General features: G+C 36.4%; 1 protein-coding gene across 1 annotated transcript in view; it reads left to right on the forward strand.

Annotated features, from left to right (window-relative positions):
• The window catches only part of LOC130601029 (mucin-6-like), a 70,231-nt gene that overhangs the window by 11,733 nt on the left and 31,437 nt on the right, over nt 1-27,061 (forward strand). Inside the window, 10 exon segments of the mRNA XM_057412821.1 lie at nt 12,478-12,540; nt 15,608-15,848; nt 17,447-17,573; nt 18,743-18,830; nt 19,944-20,053; nt 21,825-22,032; nt 23,193-23,315; nt 25,652-25,772; nt 26,646-26,784; nt 26,948-27,052. Coding sequence (XP_057268804.1) covers nt 12,478-12,540; nt 15,608-15,848; nt 17,447-17,573; nt 18,743-18,830; nt 19,944-20,053; nt 21,825-22,032; nt 23,193-23,315; nt 25,652-25,772; nt 26,646-26,784; nt 26,948-27,052 — 1,325 coding nt within the window.

Genomic DNA, 27,061 nt, shown 5'->3' on the forward strand with positions numbered 1-27,061 from the left:
GTCTTAATATGTTAAATGGTGAGCTGACAGACACATGACAGAAATGTAGCTGTCTGGGCTAAGAAGTCAAGCAGCTGTAAATAAGAGTTGCAAGTTGCAGCTGCAGTTCCATCGTGTTATCTGTACTAGTCAAAAGAAGAGATACACAAAAGTGATGCGAGTTGTTCATTCTTGCTGCAGGAGGATGAATGACTTCTCTGACTGTATTCTTCTTTACGATTCTCCGTGCATAGTGCTCTCTGACGATGGGAAAAATAGCTATGCTTTCCTTTGTTCTTGAAACTTTATGCATGGAAACCACACTCATTAATCCCTTAATGTTTTTTACACCATTAACTTTGTTTAATTCTCCCAATAACTTCATTTCTTTAGAACTGGAAAGAGGATTCCAAATTCCAGAATAAGGTACAAGTCGTGTTTTACGAATCTGTTCTATCATGATTCAGAACTTGGAAATATCGGTTACCTTTTTTTTGGTGTGGTTTTTTTTGTTTGGTTTTTTTGTTTGTTTGTTTTTTTGTTTGTTTGTTTTTCTGTTTTTTTTAATCCAAGTCAACCAAAATTCATAAAGAAGAAAAAGAATCAGAATGTATCACGTAAAGGGGTAAACACAAGTATATGCTTGACCGTATTATCTTAGCCGATACATTGTATTAGCATCAATTGCAGACTATTTGTTCTAAAATGCACACACATTAAGTGGCAAGTTTTAAACATGTGATTGCCACTGACTTCCTGTTCCCAGCTCTTAATATTTGTGCAAATACAGGTTTTATTTTACTTCCTAACCAGCAGAGGTCAAAGCTTGTATTTAATGGATTCCTAGTTCACACAACATATTTGCTTTTCTTTCCATATCTGTTAATAAAATTATTTTTGCTAAGTCTGGTTTGAACATTAATTGCAAACTATAGGTTTAGGTCAGCTGCATGGCAGTTACGAGTATAGCAATTAGGAGAACTTAGGCTGTTTCCTGTTCAAGTGATTTAGCAAACTGGGTTCCAACTAAGCTAGAAACGTTTGAACCAAGTTGCTTTCATGTGTAATGCTTTCCATTCCTTTGCTCTATTATATGGAGTCAAAATGCATGCTGCACAGGAGAATTACTAACATATAATTCAGGTTAACTCCTGAATTTCCTTTTGAAAAGGAGTACCGCTGAATTGGTAAAGCCTAAAAGCTGTGAAAAAAAAAAAAAAGAAAAAATGGACCTGTGCTATCCCAGATTTTTGCTGGTAGGATAAAAGTTCTCCATGTTAATACAACTTGGAGAAAATAAAAAAAAAGTTAGAAAATTAAAAAGAAAAAAAAATAAAATTGTTATCAACATTTTCTGTTTGGGCAAAAAAGGAGGACACCAAGTTTGGAGTTAATTCATCATAAAGTCTAATCTGTCTCTGGACTTTGCTATGAGGTCATTCTGAATAGACGTGAAGTAGCAAAGAGGCATACCTTTAATCTCACTTCTAGAAGCAAGTGACAGTGTATCAATGTCTTCTACTTAAACACTAGAAGATAAATTTGGCCTTAAGAGATACTGCACAGATTTTGTTCACAATTACAGTGTTGGAGGGATATTTAAATTAAAAAGCCATACACAAGTATCAAGAGATAGAGGACAAACGGCCCTCTGTGGTTTCTCTCTCTGTATTGTTCTGTTCTCTCCTCTCAGCACTGTACCTAAAATGACCAGAATGTAGGAATAAGTGTTAGAGAACAAACCAGTGCAGCCCAGACTGCTCAAGAGGTCAGAATGCAAACCAGTTGAGTCCAGCATCAACAACACAGAATTCAGGAGCAGGAGAAGAGAGTGTGGGGGATGAGATCAAACAGCTTGCCTTCCCTGTGTCCCTATGCACAGGAAGGATTACGCGGTATCATGTAAGAGCACACTCTCACAGTAACACACACCACACACGCACACTCTCTCTGCTTTACTCCAGAAACCCTTCCGATATTTTGTCTAAGTTTGTCTTCAGGGCAGTGGATATGCTTCAGAGAATTGTGGGAGTGGCAGGCTTTCTCAGCCTCTAGTGCTGGCAGGGTACAAAGACTGAATGACATCAGCCGAGTTCCCCACGGCTTTAGTATCGGACATATTCATCAAAGCGAATGCCAGAGGCATAAAGCCAACACGGGGAGGTCTCAGGCCATTGTCCCAAACAAATTATAATTGAAAGATAAGTACCAGTTGATGAAGTCTTTGCCACTTTGAGAAGCCTGTGTTTTACATTATTTTCTAGAGTTTTTTCCTAACAAGTATATGGGAAAGACTTGACTTTACAGTCATGCAAGTACAAAAGTAATTTTGAAAAATGTAGAAGTGCTACTTTTGGAACAGTGAAAGAGTGCTGTTAGTTGTTTCTTAGTTTGTATCTACTTTTCGTCTTAAAATCCTCCATAACATCTGTACCTACTGTGTCTCTGTACATTGCAGCAAAAACATAATCTACAATGTTTAATGAAATTTTACATTTAAATATCTATAGTCAGATACCCAAGGACAGCAGAACTGACTCCAAGTGAGTGGCAGCCCTAACAGTCTATTAATAGCATTCTTTTTCCTGTTTGTGTGTGACCGTGTCTGATAAACTCCAGAATTATGGGCCATTTTCTAGGTGTCATGAAGGAGATTTGATGGTGAGCAAAAAGAAAACAAGAAGTATGGATTTCTACTAAAAGCGTAAGGTGGATTATTTAGTATGTGATAGCATGATCAAACTGGGCTTCTAGCCACCATTTGAGGAAGGAGTTTTAAGTGTACAAAAAAAATGAAGAGAGGCATGTAGAAAGGCACACACAAATGAATCTAAGTATAAGGGGGTCCTAAAAGTGAGACATAGGCTGCAGGTAAGTGCATAGCTGGTTATGATTTTTTTGTTTTGTTTTGTTTTTGTGAATAGTTCTCAGCCTAAAATCTCTTATTTATGACAATTGGAACATTCTCAGAATATGTATCTATTTTACTGCCAGGTTTTTTTTTGAAAGCATCTCGGCAGCAGAGGCAACCAGCTGGCTATGAGGTTCCTGCCTGCCTGACTGCCTGCCAGCTATTCAAACAACTAGACAGGAACCCCTGGTCTGTGCAGTAAGCTTATCCTAGAGAAACAGCCATGTATGCAATCCTTTTGCTTCCAAGCTAAATTACCTGAAAGAGAACAAAGAGAAACAGGCAGACAAAATGGGAGTTTGTTTTGTTATCTCTGGAATAGTAATATCAGTTATGCTGATCTTTTGATTTATTTTGAAATAGAGGAATACTCATGAAATTACCTTGTGTAAGGTGAAGCACTAATACTTCTACCTTTCATTCTGACTTGACTAGTCATTGCACCCCTCTTTTTCTTCCTTCCATATGTTCACAATACTGAATTTTCTCATGTTTTTTAAGAGTTTTATGTGAAATACCTAATATTGATACTTACCTTTCTTTCCTCAATTTTTCACTTAAGCTATTTTTTTTTTTATGAGAACAGAAGACCAAGACATAAAATATCCAGTATGTGTTACAGCATAGGACTGTTTACATTCCTAGGACAAATCTGCAGTGCTCTTTTGGACAGGATAAAATTGGCATGAAATCTCCTTCATGTAGCAATTTTATTTTCCAGTTTCATGTTCTTAGGATTTCAAACTTCTTTCCAAGTCTGTATTCATACCAGATATGTTCAAATATGCTAAAAAATGTACACTAATAGAAAATAAGTAATGTTACCTTGAGACAGTCTATAAAAAAAAAAAAACAAACCCAAACCATGTTTCCCTGAAATGGCAGACTTCCCTACTGAAAGTACTGCAGACATAGTAATTTATACTCCTGCAGCAAATGCTTTTTTCTTGGTCTGGAATCCTGACATAAAAGTAGTTGTAGATGGGTGCTTTTGATAAATTGTATTTATGGCATCATTGGATGTCCTCATAAAATAACAAGTTACTTGCCGAATCAAGTATTTAGGCTCATTCAGTGAAATTCCTTCCAGGAAAGCTGAAGGTAAATCTTTAGCCTGACTGCTCAGAACGAGTGTCAGCTATGAACATTGCTACAAGTATGGGGGGCTGAAAACAACATTTTGGATAAGTATTTGTAATAACTCTTGCCAGCATTTGCATTTCATGATTTCTTAAGGTTCATATAATAAAGGCATAGAAGGTTTTGGTAAACATAAATACTACAGAGAAAAGCTTGACTGCATGGTAATGGAAGAAGAAAATTAGCTGTTAGGTGGTATATAAAGGCTTTGGTACCTTCTCAGATGTTACCAGTGATCTCAGTTCTAAGTGGTGTTAATCTCATACCTTTAATAGAAAAAATTTGCCCAGCTCTGGAAGTGAGCAAATCACAGAATGCTCATTAAAATCAGCTGTTTTAATTTATTACTGCTTGACAGAACGATTATATAAATATGTAACAAATTGAAAGAAATATCTATTTGACAACAGTGATGAGGGTTTTTTTCATTTTTTTCTGTCAAAGGTAAATTTCTGTATGATACTCTCAGTGATGAAGTTTGAGTTGGTAGCAACACTACAGGTCCTGATAATCACAGAGTAGTTACTTCTTAAATGTATGAAAAATTAAATTCTGATTTGCATTTCATTAATAAAAACTTAGAGCAGATTTGCCAGAAATGAATGTGATAAGTACACTTGTGATATCATAATAATTATATATTGTAGTATCTGTCTAATTATTCAGACTGTTTTGAGGACTTAATATTTTTGAATTTTGATCAAGATTTTCAGAAGTGACAAGTGGTACAGGGTATTTATGCAATGCCTTTTGAAAACAGTCCTGTTCAGTCAGAAAGTCATGAGCAGTTATGCACTTCTAAAGTATATGAACTCCTGCATCCCAAAAGGCAGCTATGTAGAAGTCACATATGAGATGTAAATATTGGAGTCAAAAGACAGTTCTCACATTATTACATTTAATTTTAGAAGTTCAGTTATTTTAACTACATTGAGATTAATTCTGTGAAAAGGATCTGTAAACAAAACAAAGATGCATCAAGTGCTACAGAGTCAAAGGTAATGAGATTGTTCTTGTCTTATCTTGTGGAGGACTTTTAATAGTAAATGTTCACAATTCCACTGAAAGCATGGGGTGTGATAATGATCAGTTTGTAGATGTGGTCAAATACCTGGTGTAGAATTCTTTTTTAAGGGTCTATGGTTTAACTAAACAGATAAGGTTTTTTTTCTTGCTTTTGTTCATTTACTTTCTTTTGTTATTAAGAAGATGCAGAAAATTTTCAACAGAAATTTTGGAATTTAGGGTCACAATTCTGTTACCAATAACCATATACTTTGTCCTTCAATTGCTGGAGGGGAAAATAAAAATAAAAATTAAAAAATAAAAAAATAAAAAAGGCAGACCTTCATTTCAATTAAAATTTAATGTTTTTGTTTCAATTACAGCCAGGTTGAGCCTTGGCTTTAATTACATTAAAGAGTGGTCAGTCTGCTTTTTTCCACCACTCAGAAGCAATAACTCTGAAAACATGGTGAGGAGCCAGTTTTTAAGCAAAGAAATGATACCAGAAAGGCAAAACAATCAGAATCCAGGAAAGTAAAATAAGTAAAAAATTTTTTGCATAAAATAAGAATTACATAGGTGAAACAGGAAATGCTGAAGAGATTCATATGGAGATGTAATCCATACCTTGTATATTTTAAGGGAAAAGTTGTCTTCCACTTAGACTGTTTTTTCTGAAGCAAGTTCTTATATTATGTCTGTTGAGTGATGGCAGTGACACAGTGAACGTATCCAGTATATTCAGTGTTTCACTTGTGATGTGGAGAGACCTGAGTGTTGTAAAAGAATTGGAAATGGTCTTTTGAGATGTTGGTAGGAAGGTGGAAATTAACTTCTCAGAACTGCCAAAGTACCACAGTGCAATAGCCATTTCCATTTTGTAACACAGATTGCCTTCTGCCCTTGGTAGTGGTAAGTGGGCAAGAGCTACCTTTGCAAACTCAGGAAAGAATCTGTACCGTGGAAAGCCCTTTTTACTAAGACAAAATTTATCATTTTGCCAAAAATGTTACACAAGGGAGAGATGAACATGCTCAGGAGAGCAAATTAAAGTTATTGAGAGTTAACAAAAAAATCTGAGATCTGTATTTCTATTCTTAAGTGCCTTACCATCTTCTGTACACACATTCTTTACAGCAGTTCCAGAACTCCTGCACTTCTTGTGAACTGGTCCAATTTTATTCCTCTCCTTATCAGATAATGATCATAATTGGTGTATTGTCTCTTCGTATCTTGCTTTTGGGTATAATACTAAATTTGTTCAGTAAATGAAGTTTATAAGTGTTTGAGCTGGTACGAATAGAAACCAGTCTAAAAACCTTGTAAGAATGATAATGTGCTGGAGGAGGTTTGTGTTTTCTTTTTTCTTTTCTTTCTAAATGGCATTTAGGTGTGTTGAACTTGATAAAGAGGAGATCCTGTTTGGCGGGTACTCTGCTGTTGCAATTTCTGCAAGCCATGGGAATAAGGGAGGGCATTGCAATTCTATATATAAAGCATCCAAGCTTGAAGAGGTAAGCCTAGCAAGTGGTAGCAGTGGTACTGCTCATTTGGAACGCAAGGTAGTGCTGAGAAAACCTCTGCAGTTAGGGCATGCATCATGTTTCCGACAGTAGTACTGCTCATCTTCTGCAGTTTTCTGCAATCTGCTGGTAAGTTTAAGATGCTTGGCTTTGTCTTGGTATACAATTTGAAAGAAAATACCCATGTATTGATACAAAGTGGGTGACTCCATTGTAATATTATAAAACGTGAGGTTCAGGTCTTGCTCTCCTTTCCCACAATCATCAGAATTAAGTTTACACATTTTCCTCTCTCTTACTGCATCTTAGAACACAGCTGCACATTTAGTAGTACATGACTGAAATGGAACTATTTGTTCTTAACTTTTTTTATAAGTGTGGTTACTGATTTGTTGGATCATTCCCTAAAACTGGTTTCCTAGATACAAAAAATGTATTTTTAATGTATTTACATTGTGTTTCTTAGCTGCCAAGTGCCTTCATTTTTCAGATTTTCAAAGTGCTCTAGTAATGTCACTGTGGAAGCTGTGTATCTTCTATGTATAGTGATGGTCAAAACCTTTTTCCTTTGTTATGCAAACTGCAAGAAGTAGTAAGCATGAGCTATGTGATTGCACTACATTTTTGAAAAATGATGTGATAGAAAGAATCCTATGCTGGAAAACAGGCAAATTATTCCAGTCTAAAAATTTTACATGACTCTTAAGGTATTCCTGCATATATATTATTCAATTAATATATATTCAATTCATATATTTTATGCAATGAAATTCTTGAGTATTTTAAAGAGGTCTGTCTTTTTTTGGTCCAACCAAAATATCAGATGACTGAGTAATTTTTTGAAGAGACTTGACAGGTAAATTAACTGACTCTGTAGCTACTCTGCCTTCTTACTCATTCCTTTTGCAATAGTGTTTTCAGTGAATTCTTTGAGAGTGAACCTGATTTGCCATGGTTTGGCAATGATTTCATTTCATCTCTTCTATATAGTCTCCGTAACTATAAATCGTTACAGTTCTGATTTCAAGAACAGGTTGTGAGCTGCTAAATAGCATAATTCACTTGCTTTAGTTTGAACAAAGTTAAAATTATTTCTTATTCATTGCGTTTACTACGCTTAATGAACCATATAGTTCAAATTGCGTGAGGACATGTATTACTCTTAAATCATTGACTTACTTAAACTGTACCACTGAAAAAATTAAAACATAAATAACTCGGCCCTTTAGTAGACTCACAGAACAGGTGTAACTGCACTCACTGTATTAGCACCATTGCAACCAAGATCAAGTAAAGTACCTGACCGTGGGTCCTAATCCCAAATGCCGATGCCTGTAAATTCTTAATCTGCATGACTTCATATGATAGATAAGTAGATGCAATCAAACAGAAAATTACTGTCAACTCCTACTCGGCCATAGGCTTTCTCGGCAACTACAAATAGAGCCTCATCTATAAGGGACTCTGTTGTCTAGGATAGAGATTCAGCTGATTTTAAACACAAAAGCCTAAAAGATCTAGAAAATTCAGTGCAGTCTTCTTGCTTTGGTATGTATCAGCATTCTGGAGCCTTGAAATGCTGTTTGAGGTTGCAGACTATGAAAACGAATAGAAGTTTCATTCTGTCAAGATTTTGCAATCAGACAATTTTTGGAGGCATAACTGTAAGAGGTTGATGTGGATGCCAACATGCAAGATGCTAGTTGTTTCAAACTCTAGATCCAAATCTTGTCTCTTTAGAATGAATTAAATCAATGCAAGTACTCCAGTTCTCCTCTTCATGGATTTCAATCCAAATTCCATACATTGAGTCTGTCTCTAACTAGAAATGTATATGTTCTTTGTAAGGACATCTACCAGATTTCACATCGGATGTAAACTAGAAGACACACTCCCTATTTTCCTTAACTAAAGAAAAGCAGTAAACATGAATTAGCCTGATTTAAAAACCTGCAGAAATTTAAAACCATTTAAAAACTGTTAATTGTAGATTTTACTTAATAAGAGATGATGGTACATTGATTAGAGGCTTCAGCACTTTAGCTATTTCAATAATATTCAAAACTGCATGAATCCTTATGAAATATTTATGTAGTCATGATAGTTCTTCTTACTAAGTATGTAACTAGGAAGTTACCTTGATTTATGCTGTTCAGACATCTTTTTTTTTTTTTTTGCTAAAGACAAAGGAATTTAATAATTTCATACAGTAGAGAAATCATCATGAATATGTGCAATTGATTGAGTATTATGGTCATGACTCTAGCACTACCCTTGCTGTTAAATTTCCTTTTAGGCTTATGTAGTTTATTTTAAAGCTCTTGTCTTTTCCAGAACTTCTTATTTCAACGTTTCTTTTTGTCCCACATGAGAAGAAAAACTGAACCCTTTACAGAAAAGAAATCCTTAATTGTTTCTGTTTGGAAGTATAAAAGGTTTTAATTTCAATGTTTTACATCAAATGAAAATATTTTGTTTTCATTCATTTAGCTGATGTGAAATACATTGATTGAAGTCATTACAACATAAAATTGTATTTTCCCATTGGGATATCTCATAGTAAACGTGGCATAGAAAGGAAATTATTTCTTCACAGTAAATCAAGTTCCCTGTCTGGATTGTATTGCTGTCAGACTGACCATACAGAATCTGCACCTTGACAGGTATAATTCTCAAGGAAATGAGGCCAGCTGGAGCAGAGTAGGAATTGAAAGTTAAACTTCCTTTACCTAAGAAAAGTGAAAGTCTGTTTAAAATTCTATTGAGCAATTCAAAGTCAAATATTTCATGTCAGTTCAAAATCATCCCATTTCCCAAAGGAATACAGAATACTTGCAGTAATAGAAAAATGTCAGTCAGAAAGAATTCAGTAGTTTAAAAATCATTTACCACTAGGACAGCATTTTCAGTAGAGAATTCCTAAATGGTTGCTAGATACAATTTCTGCATGGGGCAATAGCACTTGCTGCATCTATGCAATCTGTCATTTCATGTGGTTGTGAATGGTTAATAACATTGCCATGAAAATTTAATCATCTCTGCAGAATTGTCAGAAAAAGAATGTAAATGCTGAGAATAATTACCATACTGTAATTAGTTTAATAGTTTGATCTGACAGGATACAGACTGATTGACAGATATTCAGCGAATGGCCCTGTATTTGTTTTACCAGCTATTGTTTGAGCAAAACTTTATAATGGATTTCATATCCTCAATTATTTTCAGTATAATTGTTGCCTGCCTCCAGTATAATTCAGGATGATTATTACATTCAATGTTTGAATCAGAGTAGCAAACCTGGAGTATTTGTAACATTTTGTAACTGTTTGGCAAGCTTAGACTTACAAATTTTGAATTTGAAAAGCTTTGTAAACCAAACTGTTCTGGTCTAAAATATTTGTTCATGAAGTATTAGACTTCTGTTTTACATGAAGTTCTCTGGATAGATCTCACTTGAAATAATGTTTTAGACATACCTTCAATTTCTGCAAGTCAGATACCCTCTGGAGGCAGCTGTTACATGCTCTCAAATTGCATTAATATTGTGTTTGTAGTTTGGGATTAAACTGTAGCAATTGCAAAACTGTTAAACCAACAGTAATAGATTATCGAAGAAATGGACGTACCAAAATAAAGGGGTTCAAACAAGGCAGCAGCAACTCTAGGTGTGAAGACTGTTAGCTCGATACCCACGCAAACTGTCACTTTTTGTGGTGTACTTCTTGTGATGCATGGTTCACTGGGAACTTGGAAGGACAGAGGAAGAAGCATTCTGTGTTCTGGAGATGCTTGCCGAGTGCAGGCTGATCGAAGAGGCTGTACTGAAACACTGGCAAAATTTCAAACGGTTATTTGCCATTGCTAACTCATTATAGAGGACAAGTCAGAGTGAGTAGGATCTACTATGATTTTGAGGAGCGTGACAGGCAATTGTGGAAGTAGAAGTGCTGGCCATGCAGTGAGTCTATATCGCAACTCAACAGCTAATGAGATTGTTTTGTGCTACATCTTTCTTGTAGAAATGTTCTTGTTTAATTTATCAAGAAGTTATTATGCTGGTACCTTATTCCAACTTAGAAAAAATATGTTATGTTGTACTCTTGAGTTTCACTTTTTGTTTATAGAGCACTGTCCCACTGAAATGGACACAGTATCTAGGAAGAAGGATCGAAGGAATACATCTCGCTGGACTTCTGCCTTGGCATTTACACTGCAGTTACCTAAGGTTTCCTTTACACCAATGGAGGGAAATAAAATTTTTGTGTCTAATCCATTTGTTCTCTGTTAAGATACATATTTTGCAAGTCGGATTGTACTCAGCAAATCTGTATTTACTTTCACAGCCTGTGAAGAGAATATAGAAAACTGGCTGAGATATATGTCATTTAAAGCTATTGGAACAATTGGGGTGGGAATACTTCTGAACTTACATCCTTGATTTATTTCCCTTCTGTCTAGATATTCATTGTATACAATTCCACCAGTGTAGTATTTTATTTCTTAAAAGCTTAGAGTAGTTTATGCAGATAACATCCTTTAAAATGTGTTCTTTCAGAGAAGAACAGAGGCAGAGACTGACAGAGAAGTTGGAGATGTCTGGATCTCAGATCCATAGCAAAGGCATGTGCTGGAACTCCAAATTGCCCTCTTGTTCCTTAACGTAGCATGCAAGACAGAACTTCATCTGTTTTCCTACAGTCCTTGAAATATTACATGATAAATACTACATCACATCAGCAGCACAGTGTAAAACTGGCTTGAGAGTCCCTTACAGTTAGTGAGCTCCCTAGAGGCTTTTAGTGTCTTCAGTATATAAGGAACCAACAGAAGCCCGCAGAGCTTGGCCTGCATATGTATGCAGACTTGGCCTGATTTATGTAATTAAAGAAACCTTCTGCCGTAACATTTTCTCTGTTGAAAAAGATCCTAAACATATAGCAGAGAATTAAATGGTTTCTACAGGATATTTGCTCCTGTTAAGTAAGAAATACTGGACCTGACAAACTTTAAAAAAGAGTAGCCCATTTCTGAAGCCTACTGGATACTTTTTCTTACAGCTTGCTTTGGTTGTTGCTATCCAGTTACTTACTCTATGGGAGCTCATTCCATGCATGCACTACCTCTGTTCCTGCACAGGGCTCACTGCTTGTAGACTGGCTGTGGCAGCCTGTTTTGCCACCTGTTTTACTCTCTTTGCACTTTGGACAGGAAGCAAGCTGCTAGGTGAAAGAATCTTCGGGTATGTATGAGGACACGGTGCAGTTACATGCATGCAGTAGGTCTGGGTTTGTGGTGGAAGAGGGATCATACTGTACTCCATATTTGCTAAACAGTCCTTGGCTTCTCATAACCAGAACAGGCTTTGTGAATAAGAGGTGTGTGGAAGGAAGCAGATAACAGTTTTCATCATACTGCCTTACCATGAGCAGCAAAAGTGAAAACTAAGGCCTGGGGATTTCCCACTGTTCAGCTACAGACCCCGCCATTCTTGTGAAGAACACATGGGATATTGCTTCTCCCACGTTTTCCCCGTTTTGGCTGTTCCCTCCACTACTTCTACCCATATGGTGGAATAAGAATTCCAAAACAGGAGGAAAGTTTTATTCCACAGATTTCTAATAAGGAACAGAGGATTCAAGGACAAAGTGCAGGAAACCCCATATTGTACGGGATTTCTGGCAGCTTTTGGTTGTAAAAGCTTTTGTTTGGTAGTTTTATCAGTTGTAGAGTCATTTTTTTATTGCAAGATGAATTCTGTGGTTTTCCACTATAATTTCTGCTCAGTTTTGTGTGGCAGGACACCATTTATATCTGCTGACACTGCTTTGACTTGTGCCATGTTTGAATATTTGTTTATTTATTTTTAACTTCCTTGTGCTCAGAGGATATATTCTTCCTGTTTTGTTTTCCCTTTCACAGCTTTTGAAGGAAATTATTGGCCTCACTTCTTTCTCCAAAACCAGAAAGAATCTCTGCAAAGAAGTAAGTGCCTGACCTGGTGTTTAACATTCATATTGCAATTCAGTTCAGCATCAGTTCTGTATTGCAGAAGATGCTGTAGAAAGCGCATAATAAAAATAAGTCCTTGCCTCAAGTAGCATATGTTTTAAAGCATTAGTTTTAGAAATCCCAAATGAAGAGTTTGCTTATAAAGCACAGTAAAATAAGTTGTCTCGCTCTGGTAAGTTTTAGGCTGAATGGAAAGTGCTTTAGTGTGCCATGCTGAGGTTTTGATGCCTCAGGATAGAAACTGTGAAGCAGTTTAGTAGCCTTCCACATTTAGAAATTTGCTACTGAGGTAATTGGTGTGATCTGCTTGGTTTTCATTCCTGCACTTAGGTTAACATTCTCTAAGAATTCAGGAAATGGATTCTTTTGATGCTGCAAAATCCAGGAAGAGAAATAAAGCTGATTAGAGGCTATGAGATTATTTTAAAGATTGCAGGTTAAAACAAATTTATGTGTAAGTGAAAGATCAAAATACAGGATAGTTCTTCCTCACCTTTATAGCCAGCAGCCAGTGTGGAGTCAGGGTTTGGACAGATCTTCAACATCCAGCTGTGCCAGCTGAAGCTAATTTGCTGCAGTTCTGGTAGTTTCCCAGTTTTCCTTTAGCTCATAAGAATGGCCTGTGTGCATGAACCCATATCTGTAAGGAAAATTAACTCCAGCCACCTACTTACTGCAGATTTGTGCTAGTCCTTCTGAATCTAAGAAATACAAAATATAGTAAGATACCACTATCAAATAAAAATGTGTACCATGCCAAGGCATAATTAATGTATTAGCTTTAAAGTAGTAAAAATTATAGCTATCAGAAATACTGTTAGGAAAGTAGGTATCACTAAAATGTCAACTCACAATTAAAGTGGTAACATTTGACAGTAGTGATTGTGGTATTTTCTGTTACAAAGAAATTTTGCTTTGATTCAAAAGGAGGCTGGACAAGTACTTGGAAGTCAGAGCACAAGGAGGTTAAGCAGACAAATCCCAGCCTCACAAAATACCCTGAACTGAAAATAATTGTAGATTGAAGAGTATCTGCAGAAGCATGCATGCCTGACCTGATAGTACTCTTCTCTTCGGCAGTCTCCTGATGATCACTGCTGGAAATAAAATAAGCAAGCTACATCAACACTTGGTCAGAACTAATACAACTTTTCACATGTTCTTTTCTGAAGAAACGTGAGGCACTGACTTTTCAATTTAAATTTAGTTCATTAAACATTTAGTTTCCCACATCCATGACAAGAATGAACAAATGTCATCATGATAACATACATACAGGGTGTGCTGTTCCCCTACTAGATCTTTTCTAAAATAAATGTGTATATCAGTCCTAGTATTCTGCGCATTATCATATTCTATTTACAGACATTCTTCCTAGGATTCCATAATCTTAATATTTTATATTAAAATACTGTGCTTTACTGTTGCCTACTGGTAAAAAGCAACTCTGTACTGCAAAAGTTGCTGCATTTCAGTGGTTGATAGTGAAACTGTTAATCTAGTTTAGGGAAAATGCAGAGATCTAGAACAAAAGAATTCTATAAAATGCAAATTTATTATAATGAGAAGCAGAGTGTGGCTTGAATTAAGTGAATTCTCATTCAGCATATGCATAGAAAAGCTACATGAAGTTCATCCTATAGGTAAAAATAGTTGAATTTGTGACCAGACAAAAAAATAATAAAATTCAGCAAGTCATCTCTGTCTTCTTTCTGTTTTTACAACAAGAGGAACAGTAGGGCATGGATATACACAAAGTAAAGGAAAATCTAGGTATCACTTAATAAAACTGAACTCAAAAGACAAGTATAGAATCTAGTGTTAAATATCTTGAGTTATTGACATTCCTGCCATATTTTTCTGTAATAATATTTAAATAAAAACAAATACACCTACATTTATCGGAAGGGGCTCCTATTGCACTCTGACCATTGTGCAGCCCCAGCTAATCATTTCTTGACACACTCTGAAAAAGCTGGGATTTGCTGGTTAGTACAGCACAGTATATTACACTAGCTAGAGTTGGGCATGAAGAATCAGTAACAATTAGCCAATTCCTATTTTCCAGTCAGACGTTCTGGACAGCACAGAAGTATGGAAGAGGAGTACTTTTTGCCAACAGGTAACAGCTCACTGGGAAACAGTATTTTCTACTTGATCTGAATAAAACCAATACCACTCTTTAAGAGAGCAGAGAATAAAAATTGCAGGTAAACTTTGCAAAATTTTCCTGATACTTTATGCTTCTAAGATATATTCGAAGATACCTGAGCTTCATATAACTCTAAAAGCAAAAATAATTAAAAAATGAAAAGTAACTGAGTCTGGGCATGATTTTACTGACTTCAGTAATTCTGTCATTTTCAGAGGGACAGTTCAAATGCTTTAAGTAGGTATAGAAATATCTAACATTAAGTGCTAGAGTTATTTTTTTTCCAATGATTTATTTCAACCTCCTAAAATCTGTCCATTTAGATGAAAAGTGATTACTTTTTAAAAATGAAAACTGATCGAAACATTCCATGTATTTACAAAGCTGGCTGGAACTTTTTCACAGAAACAGACCCAAAATAGTGGAGACTTACAAGCTGGGCTTTGAAGACTGTTTTCTGACATCTAGTGATCTGACTGTACAATGAATCATGATACAGTAATGCCATATATAGCTTTGCAACTGTGCCTGAAATGTTAAAGTTTTTTCCAGTAGCAAGCTTTCACCTCTGCAAACAGATTGTGCAGACTGAAGTAAGAAGATAAACATTTATATATTCCATGAAGGAGATGGAAGTGTGTTTCCCAAGCTAGAAGGTCTTCTCCAATTACAGTAAATAAGAATATTGCTCTGATTCCCACTTCCTGATTTAAAATTTTGAGGTTGTAAAAAAAAAAAAAATAGTCTAGGATTTTGCTTAGATAATTAATCTGAGTATAATCTTAGATAATTAATCTGAGTATAAATAGCTTTTCTTGCTATTTATAACTGAAACAGCAATCAAAATGTTAGGAGACCTAAATCCACTTTTCTCTTTCACTTTTATAGTTCTGAGCAAGGATTCCTGTTCTACCTGGGGCGGAGGGCATTTTTCCACCTTTGATAAATACCAGTATGACTTCACTGGCACTTGCAACTATATCTTTGCAACTGTGTGTGATGAAGCCAGCCCTGACTTCAATATACAGTTCCGCCGTGGGCTGGACAAAAAAATTGCAAGGATCATTATTGAGCTGGGACCTTCTGTTGTCATTGTTGAGAAAGGCAGCATTTCTGTCAGGAATGTTGGGTAAGATTCTGCAATTAATGAGAAAAAACATGTTTAAAGACAGCAGAGGGTCATATATATAGCAGTCACACTAAAGAAGACTACTTTGTATCAAAAATGAATCAACAAATTACAGAAGTTAGTACACCTGATGACTCTACTCCCATTTCTTCCTTTCAAGCATTCACACTCTATAGATGAGTATTTCATTTGCAGCTATTTGAATCAGGCTTATTTTCTGTAAAGGGATAAACTAATAACCTTCCCAAACCAAAACAGTTCTCACATTGAAACTAGTCTCCTATGTACTGCCAGTTTTCATATGCATATGCCTCTACTACAAGAACAGCTTATACCTTTTAGTAGATACTAGTTGAAATTCCTGTGTTTTGCTTAGAGCTCATTTTTTTTTTGAGACTTAGATAACTCTGAACCCTCTATGCTAAAGATGATATATAGGTTATAAGAGAAACTTTGAACTGTACAACCAATAGAGAAATATCAGAAGGGCTCACAAAAAGGCCCTTGTGGATGAGACCGCTGTCTGTATACATTATTCCAAGGATTACTATGTCCAGAAAACAGCTGTTTTACTGAGGAATTACACTGATGGGAAACTTTGGGTTCTGCATCATTCATTCTTCTAAACAAAATGCTCCCATAGAAGGAAATGTTTCATTGGAAGTTTTCAGCATTTTTATCAGATAGACAGGCTTGAATTTTTGTCTGTGAGTATATGTGGGTACAGGAAATAAACTTGAGTGTGGATTGTCTGTATCTTCTTACACTTACCTGGGTATAATAACCATCATGACAAAAAGAGATCTTGAAGCTATACCTTATTTTAGCAAATTGTATTTATTAAGAAAAACTTTCTTTACCAGTTAATGTCTCAGGAAAACTATATAAAACTGTGGACCTAACCAAATGATCTGCATTTTAAATTTTTATCCTACATTCACAAGAACCAAAGGCTTTGGCTGACCTGGTCTAGTGCTGCACATAGCCCTTCTTCAGGTAGAAGTCTGGCCTGGGCAACTTCAGAAGGTCCTTTCCAACCAGCTTTTCTCTGATTATATCACATGCTTACTGACTATTTAGCAAAATATATTTTGTCTTTAATGTTGTTAGTTTGTAGCACTAGAATTCAGCTGCAAGGATGAAAACCTAATTTTGCTACAACATTCCCATAACGGGTTTCTCTAACCTTGTCAGGTTTCAGTTATAGCAATAATTGCTATATTAACAGACTGTAAGCTTTTCAGGGTAATCAAAATAATACTACCACACAAACTGTATTGTTACAAGTTCTTGAAACATATACCTTACCTATACCCTAATAAACCCAAACCAAGTGAAGATGCCAAGTGCTGTGCAAACATTTTCACTAGTATACTGACTATGCAACTGTCTCCTTGAGATTCTTCTATGAAACTGTTGACACTGATTTTTCAGTCAAGAGAAATTTTAATGTATCTTGAAATGCTACAGTTACAAAGGAAAAAAATCTATGTTGCTGCAAGTACTCAGATTATATATGTGTTAGATCCAGAAAAGATAACTAGTACCTGCTTAATAATGGTATGAGATGGTCAGTTTCTCTTCTTGCCTTATTACAGTGTCATTAAGTTGCCTTACACCAGCAATGGAATTCAAATAGCACCTTATGGACGCAACATTCGTCTGGTGGCCAAACTGATGGAGATGGAGCTAATTGTCATGTGGAACAATGATGACTATCTCATGGTTAGTAAAATCTTCTCATAAAGCAGAAGAGAAAATGCTCACTGATTTACTGTAATGAGAAGATGTCTTTAAGCTTAATGGGTGCTTTTTGCATGTGTTTACTATTTGGATATTTATTCTTTTCCTGCTTCATCCATTTACCTTGAAAAAAACATCTTGGCTTTTTATATCTGCGTGTTCCTTTAACTTCCAGCTTTGGTATGTAACTAAAGCCACCAATGTTGAGATTTGTGGGTGCTTTCACAAATTTTAAACTTTCCTCAAGCTATTCCAGCAGCTAAAAAGTTTTGCTAAAGAGCTGTTGAAGTTATTTAAAGTTGTTCAGAATTTCTTTATGCATAGTATATGCCTTAGTCTTGTCATTTCTACTATGCTTCCCCCCACATCTTTTTTTTTCTTTTTCAAACATGTGGTGCTTTTACCAGCTCTTTTTTTTTCTTTTTCTGAATCTTGTCATGTTTTCCCTCCAAAATGACTGATATATTTTAGAGAAGAGGATACATTTCCTCAGTGTGAGAAATCACATAGTCTCCTTGCCACAAAAGACACTGAATTCTATGCTAAAACAGAGAGATTGTTATGTGAGAGGTTGTATTGGAGATTTATCAACATTGCTATCACACATATAACAGGAAATGCTACTGCAATTGGTATGCTCTGTATCCTACCTACAATCAAATTATTTCCTCTGATCTAAGGTTTTTATAAAAATGCATTGATTGTAGCCAGTAGTAGTAGTATAACCACTTTATTCTCCAGAGCAGTAAATAATTGAATAACCTTCTGAAACCAGTTATTCTTTCTGTAACTTTCAACTTCTTAAGACAATGAACCTGAAATTCATGCTCTATCAACAAAGATATGAGCAAGGCAACAGCATCATTTCCTTTTCTATTTTTCTGGTTCCTTAGAATATCATTCCCTTCAAATCTCTGCAAATGCCTTTTATTTTTTTCCTAAATTAAAAAAATCACAACAATCACTACTTGCCTATTTGGTAAAAGAAGTTACTGCTTCCAAAATGTTTCTTCTAGCCAAGTCACTGAAAGTAATGAGGAGGATCACCTTTAATTGGATCCTTGAACTGAATGTGTTTGAGAAAAGTAATGCTTTATAGATAATTTTACTTAGGGTGATCCTTTTAAATATATTGCTTTGCTTTGTTTTAGGTTTTGACTGAAAAAAAATATATGGGGAAAACCTGTGGAATGTGTGGAAATTATGATGGTTATGAATTGAATGAATTTGTGAGTGAAGGTAAGCTCTAAGGACATATTGCGTGGAAGGACAGCTAGTTAAACTGAGTCAAGGTGGAAACTGAATACTGTACTAACTTTGCTCTAACTGCTCACTCAAGTTTTTCAGAATTGAGTAAAGCACACCTATATGTCACCAACATACTTGTCATTTGATTATGCTACACAGTATAATTTGGTATGGGGTCCTCAGACAAGTGGTAAGGAATCTTATATTTCAGAAAACTGTGATAAGGTCTACTCTCTCACCTAACTTTCAGAGCAGTCTAGTTGTATAGCAAGGCACAGTAAGTGAAATAATTACATTAGGCAGAAGTAAGAATGAGGCTACAATAAAAAGAACATAGTGAACAAGAACATTAACAAGTAATGTTTCCAGTAAGGATGGATCTTTAGAACAAAATAGTTGGTGCAAGTACTTGACATCAGCACTCTATGTAGTTTGGGGGGTTCACTTCAGAGTCACTCTAATCTGTTGAACTAATGCCCATTATCACTGGGAGATCGTTACACATGCTCTTGGAGCACATCTTCTGCTTTATTTTTCACCTTAAAGGAGCTCCACAATGGAAATAAAATTACACGGAGTGGGGATGTTCAGAAGATTAGCTTTAAAAGCACACTGCTACTCTGAACTCCAGTGCCAGTGTGGGGGCATTAAATTTCACAGTAGACTAATCTCGGATCAACACTGCCAGATGCAGTTATCTAGACACATCACAGAAGAGAATTCTAAAAAGTATACAGTATTTTTGGGGTTGTGATGAGTTTAGCCCTACATGTAAGGGAAAATATTAGAATGGGGATGAGGAGAAGACACGTTACTAGCTGGTGAAAGATAACACAGCTGGCAGGAAAACAGTAGCATCTGGCATCATGTAAGATAGTAGGTATGATATATTAGGAAATGGCTCAGAGAAACCATCAAGGTGATAAAAGTATGCTTTACTGAATAGACTCCAGGTAAAGGGTGAAACAGGTAGTTATTTATCAGGTAGACTAATTAGTAGGATATTGCACAATCAAAGAGTAGAATCTGAGTTTTCTCCCTCACAGCAATAAACAATGTCCATGTGGGCTTTTGCCTGACAAAATACAAATGTTCAATTTACAGGTAAATTGCTGGATACATATAAATTTGCTGCATTACAAAAAATGGATGATCCATCGGAGATCTGCCTGTCTGAGGAGATATCAATTTCCCCCGTTCCTCACAAAAAATATGTAAGAAAGATCTTCTTTGCTTTTCTGCAGCATGATTCTTAACAGAGGTACAAAGATAGAAACCAATAATGGAGAGGCATAAAACTGACTTCCGTGAAAATGGGTAATGTCAAAATTTGTATGGAATGACATAAGAAAGAAAAGGAGTTCTTTGCATTAAAATACATTTTGAAAAAAAAGCCCTTGGGCATTTTTGAGGCTGCATTCATATCAGTCATCTAAACCTAAGAGCGCTTAGCCCACAGCTTTCTGAAATTTCATGCAAGTCATCCCAGGAAATTTTTGGAACCAGTCAAAGAACTTTTAATTAAATAAATAACAAGAGACCTGACATTATAAGCTGTACAGACTTGAGACGTTCAAGAATACCTATAACATATTGATAATCCTAATTAGGACGATCCTGTTGTTTTACCAGACATTCCCACACAGATTTTGCATTCCCACACAGATTTTACAGAATCATAGAGTGGTTTAGCATAGAAGGGATCTCTTCAGATCACCTAGTCAAACCCCTCTGCTCAAAGTAGGGTCAGCTAGAGCAGGTTGTCCAGGCCAGTGTCCTAGTTGGTTTGGAGTATCTCCTGCATAGATCTACCAGGCTGAGGAAATGGAAACTGCACAATTTCTCTCACTATTTTTTCTACCTAGGAGGTCATAAAGTCACCATATATCTAATGGCAAGTACTCATTGCTATCCTCTGTAATTTTACATAGAGTGATCATGTTCTTTGGTTCTGTTTGTGTTTCTTCACAAGAATATGATCTTACTTTGCAATTCTCATATACTTGTATATAGTATACAGGTTACTAGTAATTACAGAATTCTTAAAAATTTCTCTCTTAAAATAGGAGACTTTCTTCTTTTTGCCTTAACAGTTTCATCTTATTTTTCTAGCAACCCAAGAATCTCTTAGTTAGAACATAGAAACCATTCCTCTTGCTAAAAAGTTACGGTTTCTACTACAGAGGAAGAGCCAGCTGGAATTCAGAGATTCACAGAATGGTTTGTGTTGAAAGGGACCTTAAAGATCATTTAGTTTCAACCCCCTCCTGTGGGCAGGGACACCCTCCACTAGATGAGGTTGCTCAAAGCCCTATCCAGTCTGAGATTCTCCTTTTCCCAGAACAGGAAAACAGAAACATTAGTTTTGTGACATCCCTTCCGCATGAAGAGCAAGAAAAAAGGACAGGAATTTCTGTGGGTCGTGTGAGGAAGATTCTTTATTGAAGAAGCGGGTTGTAAATATTACTTGTGTTCACATTGAAAAATTACTTTGATCGGGTGAAGAGCTTCTATTGCCTGGGAGGTTTAATCTTTTTACATTTTTTCTCTTTGAGGCCTTATACTGCAGTGGGCAATGTGATAGGCAACACAAACATATCAAAAGTTTGCTCACAGAGGAATGAACGTTGTTGTTGTCACATCGGGGATCTTTGTCCTGAAGCTGAATCTCTATGAGATGACACCCTCCCTGCCTGTAGCGTTCTCAGCCACTTTTAGGGGGACTGATAGTACAGAAGGAATTAATTCCTTTTCAGCTTAATGAGATGTGGAACTAATTCAGCACATCAAGTCCTTCAATTATACAACGGATTTATATTCCCTTCTATTAATGAATTTCTCATGCATTTTAAGTCAGATACATATTACTAAACTGTAAGGGAAAACAGAAAAGAAACCAACAAGAAAATCATAACTAGCAATGATGTTATACTGTGGTTTTCACATGGTGAAAACACTACTAAGAACAATTTTCTTTTTATTTAGGCCATGATCTGCTCTCAGCTACTTAACTTGGTATCGCCAACATGCAGTGTGCCAAAGGATGGGTTTGTCGTTCGTTGCCAGCTTGATATGCAGGACTGCAGTGAACCAGGACAAAAGAATTGCACTTGCCCTACACTGTCAGAGTATTCAAGGCAGTGTGCTATGTCCCATCAAATGGTATTCAACTGGAGAACTGAAAACTTCTGCTGTAAGTTCAATCATTTTATTCATAGGAGAGTTTACTTAACCTTGCTATATCTTACACACTCTGTGTACGAATGAGGATTAAGTGATAATGAAATAAACTGTCTCTAATGTCTTGAATCATATTATTTTCTTAAGAGTAACACTGTCTTTTGGTAAAGTCTTAAGAAGAAGAGCATGGAAATTTCAAAGGAAAAAACTTTTAAAGGGCCTCTGAAGTCTTTGAACCTATTTTGCTAACAATTGCCATAGCCCCTTTTATTCACAGGAGATTTTCAGTAGTCCATTTTCAGATGCTTGGCCTTTTTACTTACAGCTAATGACTGGAAAAAAATAAGAAGCAAATCTTCTATTACTCTCCAAGCTGTACATGATTAGACACACTTTTCTTTCAAGTGCCTATTTACTATCAAAGTTCTGATTAATTTTCTTGCAGTCCTTCTAAATCAACATGAAACTTCAATCTATAGTCAGTGCTATGTAGCAGGATTCATTGTTTTATAAGAGAATATGCTTATCACAAAAAGAAAGTCAAAAGTGACTTAAGTTTAGGTTACTTCTAAACCAACTCACACATTAAATTACCAGAGATGCAGCTCATATCAAAATTTAAGAATTTAAGAGTTTGTAAATCAATGCAAAATAAGCAAAGGTAATTAATTTTTTAGTCCTTATTACTTCTTTGTCAGTCTCATCTCTAACTGGCTCTGTTTCCCTACCTCACTTATTTTTACTCTTTCAGATAAGATTGAATTTATCACATTTATATATGTTCTATGTTCCATATATTAAGATTTCTAGGTAGCTGCATTCTGAAAAGCAGATAATGTCTGAGAAGCAGGAGCTATACAGAAGACAAAGAGCTGTATTCTTTAAATTCTTCAAGCACTACGGAAAATCTGGTTTGTGGTAGTTTACTAGACTGCAATACAGCCTGTTTGCTGTTCTTGAAGCTTCTGAAAGGAGTTTCTAATAAATAGGGATGAAGAATGAATAAAAGCTAGAGTAAATATGGTGGTAATGATGAATATTCAAATATTGAACTGAGTATTAAAGCAGGATAAGAGAACATTAGTGCCAGAAATCACAAGATCTCCATCCTAGGTGGTAGATGAGATATGTGTTTACACTTTAAAATCTTAACACTTTCACTGTTTGTTGCAGCTGTGGGAAAATGTTCTGCCAACCAAATCTATGAGGAATGTGGCTCACCATGTATTAAAACCTGTTCCAACCCAGAGTACAGCTGTTCCAGTCACTGTACCTATGGTTGCTTTTGTCCAGAAGGTATTCTGTATTTATCGTATCTTAAATGGCACATACAAATGTTTCTGGCATATATCCAGTCAAGTGTACTAGACTTCTTAATAATGAACTAGCAGTGCATTTCAGGGCACTGTGTTGCTAGAACTGCCATTTTTCATGTAACATAATATAACTGAAGTCTTGAGTAGTCATGGTCCTTAAAGGTCCTTGATCACTATTTACAAGAACAGACTGGGAAAGCGTTTTCCTTACAAAACCTCAATATGTGATGGAATTATTATATGCTGCCTTTTTGAAATTCTGTGCTGTAATATACATTGAGTAAGCTTTAATTAATTTCTTCCCCTAAAGAGGTATCCAGCATTTCAGGGCACAAGCAAGAGGTAGCATACTTCAGAGAATTTTTGCAATAGTTTGGGCATTTAGTAAAATCCCTTTAAAGTAGTTTAAAATTAATTTCCTGCAAAAAAAAAGTACTGACTATTGTTTGCAATGTTTCTTGAAATTTCACAACTATCTTATAGGCCGGTCAGCCTCACCTCCATCCCTGGGAAAGTGATGGAACGCCTTATCCTTGGTGCCATCTTAAGGCATATCAAGGATAAGAGGGTTATGAGGGGCAGTCAACATGGCTTCACCAAGGGGAAATCATGTTTGACCAATCTCTTAGCCTTTTATGAGGAAATAACACAGTGGATGGATGATGGCAAAGCGGTGGATGTGGTCTACCTTGACTTCAGCAAAGCATTTGACACAGTCTCCCACAGCATCCTCACAGCTAAATTGAGGAAGTGTGGTCTGGATGATCAGGTAGTGAGGTGGACTGTGAACTGGCTGAAGGAGAGAAGCCAGAGTTGTAGTCTATGGGGCTGAGTCTAGTTGGAGGCCTGTAACTAGTGGAGTGCCTCAAGGGTCAGTACTGGGACCAGTATTATTTAATATATTCATCAATGATTTAGATGAGGGAATTGAGTGTACTATCAGCAAGTTTGCTGACGACACTAAACTGGGAGGAGTGGCTGACACAGCAGAAGGCTGTGCTGCCATCCAGCGAGACCTGGACAGGCTGGAGAGATGGGCAGGGAATAACTTGATGAAATATAACAAGGGAAAGTGTAGAGTCCTGCATCTGGGCAGGAACAACCCCAGGTTCCAGTATAGGTTGGGAAACGACCTGTTAGAGAGCAGTGTAGGGGAGAAGGACCTGGGGGTCCTAGTGGACGACAGGATGACTATGAGCCAACACTGTGCCCTTGTGGCCAAGAAGGCCAATGGCATCCTGGGGTGTATTAGAAGGGGGGCGGTTAGTAGGTCGAGAGAGGTTCTCCTTCCCCTCTACTCTGCCCTGGTGAGACCCCATCTGGAATATTGTGTCCAGTTCTGGGCCCCTCAGTTCAAGAAGGACAGGGAGCTGCTGGAGAGAGTCCAGTGCAGGGCAGCTAAGATGATTAAGGGAGTGGAGCATCTCCCTTATGAGGAAAGACTGAGGGAGCTGGGTCTCTATAGTTTAGAGAAGAGGAGACTGAGGGGTGACCTTATTAGTGTATATAAATATATAAAGGGGGAGTGTCACGAGGATGGAGCCAGGCTCTACTCAGTGGCAAGCAATGACAGGACAAGGGGTAATGGGTACAAACTGGAACACAAGAGGTTCCATTTAAACTTGAGAAGAAACCTCTTCTCAGTGAGGGTGACAGAACACTGGAACAGGCTGCCCAGGAAGGTTGTGGAGTCTCCTTCCCTGGAGACATTCAAAACCCGCCTGGACACATTCCTGTGTAACATTATCTAGGTGTTCCTGCTCCGGCAGGGGGATTGGACTAGATGATCTTTCGAGGTCCCTTCCAATCTCTAGCATACTCTGTGTTTGTGTGTGTGTGTGTGATCTTCCAAGGTTATTGTGCTGTGGGTATTTACATCAATATCATAACCATTTTAGAGTAGTCAAAAGTAATTTGTTCTGAGCTACATATTTAAAACTAGACTTAGTACTCTAGGAAAAAGAAGGTGTCCATTCTTCAAAATTTCCAATTTAATTAGTCTTATAGCAAAGTATAAAATTTGAAAAAATTACATTCAAGCTCACTCTTATTTCAAGTTAAATTAAAATTTCAAATAAAGACAATTGCCTGCACTTTCATATAACAAAGTAGCCAAATGCTGTTATCACTTGTAAAGAGTCAGTTTTATTTTAATTAAGAGAAAATGCCCTGTACATTACATCTCTAAGTATGGGCACTGACTGTGCAAGAATAGCATTCTCAAGCTGAGTTAGGAAGGCATTCAAGCTATATTATCTTTAGTGCTAAGTGAGGATATGGAAAAGTATTTATTATTTTGTTTACTGTCTTTGGCAGGAACAGTTCTTGATGACATCTCAAAGAATCGAACATGTGTTCACATTAAGCAGTGTCCATGTACACTGAATGGGAAAACATATGCTCCCGGTGAGACAATGATAGCAGCATGTAGGACCTGGTGAGTAGCAACAGGTACTTTCATGAGAGGATAAAGAGCATCCTCACGAAGCAATTGAAAGTTTTAGCTTAACTTTTCAGAGCTGCAAAGATTTCATACCATCTCCAAGGCCACCTTCTTGGAATGCCACAAATCGTATTATCTGTAATTGAAGATGTACATGTCTCATTCCAGATTAATCTGTACAAATATAAATGCTCCTTTAGGCCACACAAAACAGTAGCATTTTTATCTCCCTTATGAAAGTGGAAGTAAAATTAGTACAAAATGAATACCCAGTGTTTTCAGTTTCTTCCTTGCAATCTCAGCGTTTCTGATACCAAATCAAAAAACAAAATTTCTGTTTTGCAGTGGTAAATAATTATGACAATTTTTTTTTTATTTTGAATTATTTTTTAAATTGGAATAATTTTTTGTTTTACATCTCTTGCTACCATAATTCTAATAAGTAGAAGAATAAATAATGCAATTTGATCATCAGAATTGTAACAATGAACACTTCTCATGATTAGTCTATTCAGGAAAGTTTACTGACAATACATATGAGAGTTCAGCAACTTTCAATTAAGATGAATGACTTCAGCTGATAATCGTACAGAAAAAAAAGCACTGAAAGCATAAGGGGAAAAGTGAAACAAATGACATCTCCTATTACTAGGAAGTAGCTTGAGTTTTTGGAGGGTAAAAAAAAGAAATTTCAAAAAGGTGGAAATAAAATTTCAGAATGTACATGTATGTTACACTGTGTTCACTAACGCATTTTGCATATTGATCAGCTACAGCAAAAATTCCAGACATAAGGATCAAATCCTCTGATGGTAATAGTGCCTTAGTATGAGAATAAGCTCACACAGAATTTCTTGTTTTCCTTAGTAAATGTACAATGGGTCAATGGAACTGCAAAGACTTGCCCTGCCCTGGAAGGTGTTCACTGGAAGGAGGCTCCTTCGTTACCACATTTGATTCTAGATCATACAGGTTCCATGGGGTTTGCACTTATGTTCTTATGAAGGTAATTTCCTGCAGTCTAGAAATACACAATGTCAAATGGACATATTTGAATCTGTCTTTGGTTTCCTATTGGAACACAATCTGAGGTCATCCTATGACAGAGATTTATTCTACAAATCATTGTTATGCTGACACAGACTTCCCTTTTCACTATTTTCCTCCAGAGTCCCAGCCTGCCACACAATGGAACTCTAATGGCTGTATATGAAAAGTCCGGTTATTCTCATTCTGAGACATCACTTACTGCTGTAATTTACCTGTCTACAAAGGTTAGTATT

The sequence above is a fragment of the Pezoporus wallicus genome, unplaced genomic scaffold, assembly GCF_028554395.1.
Source record: "Pezoporus wallicus isolate ANWC-B61680 ecotype Strahan unplaced genomic scaffold, APGP_CSIRO_Pwel_v1 scaffold_6885, whole genome shotgun sequence".
Classification (NCBI taxonomy): Eukaryota; Metazoa; Chordata; class Aves; order Psittaciformes; family Psittacidae; genus Pezoporus; species Pezoporus wallicus.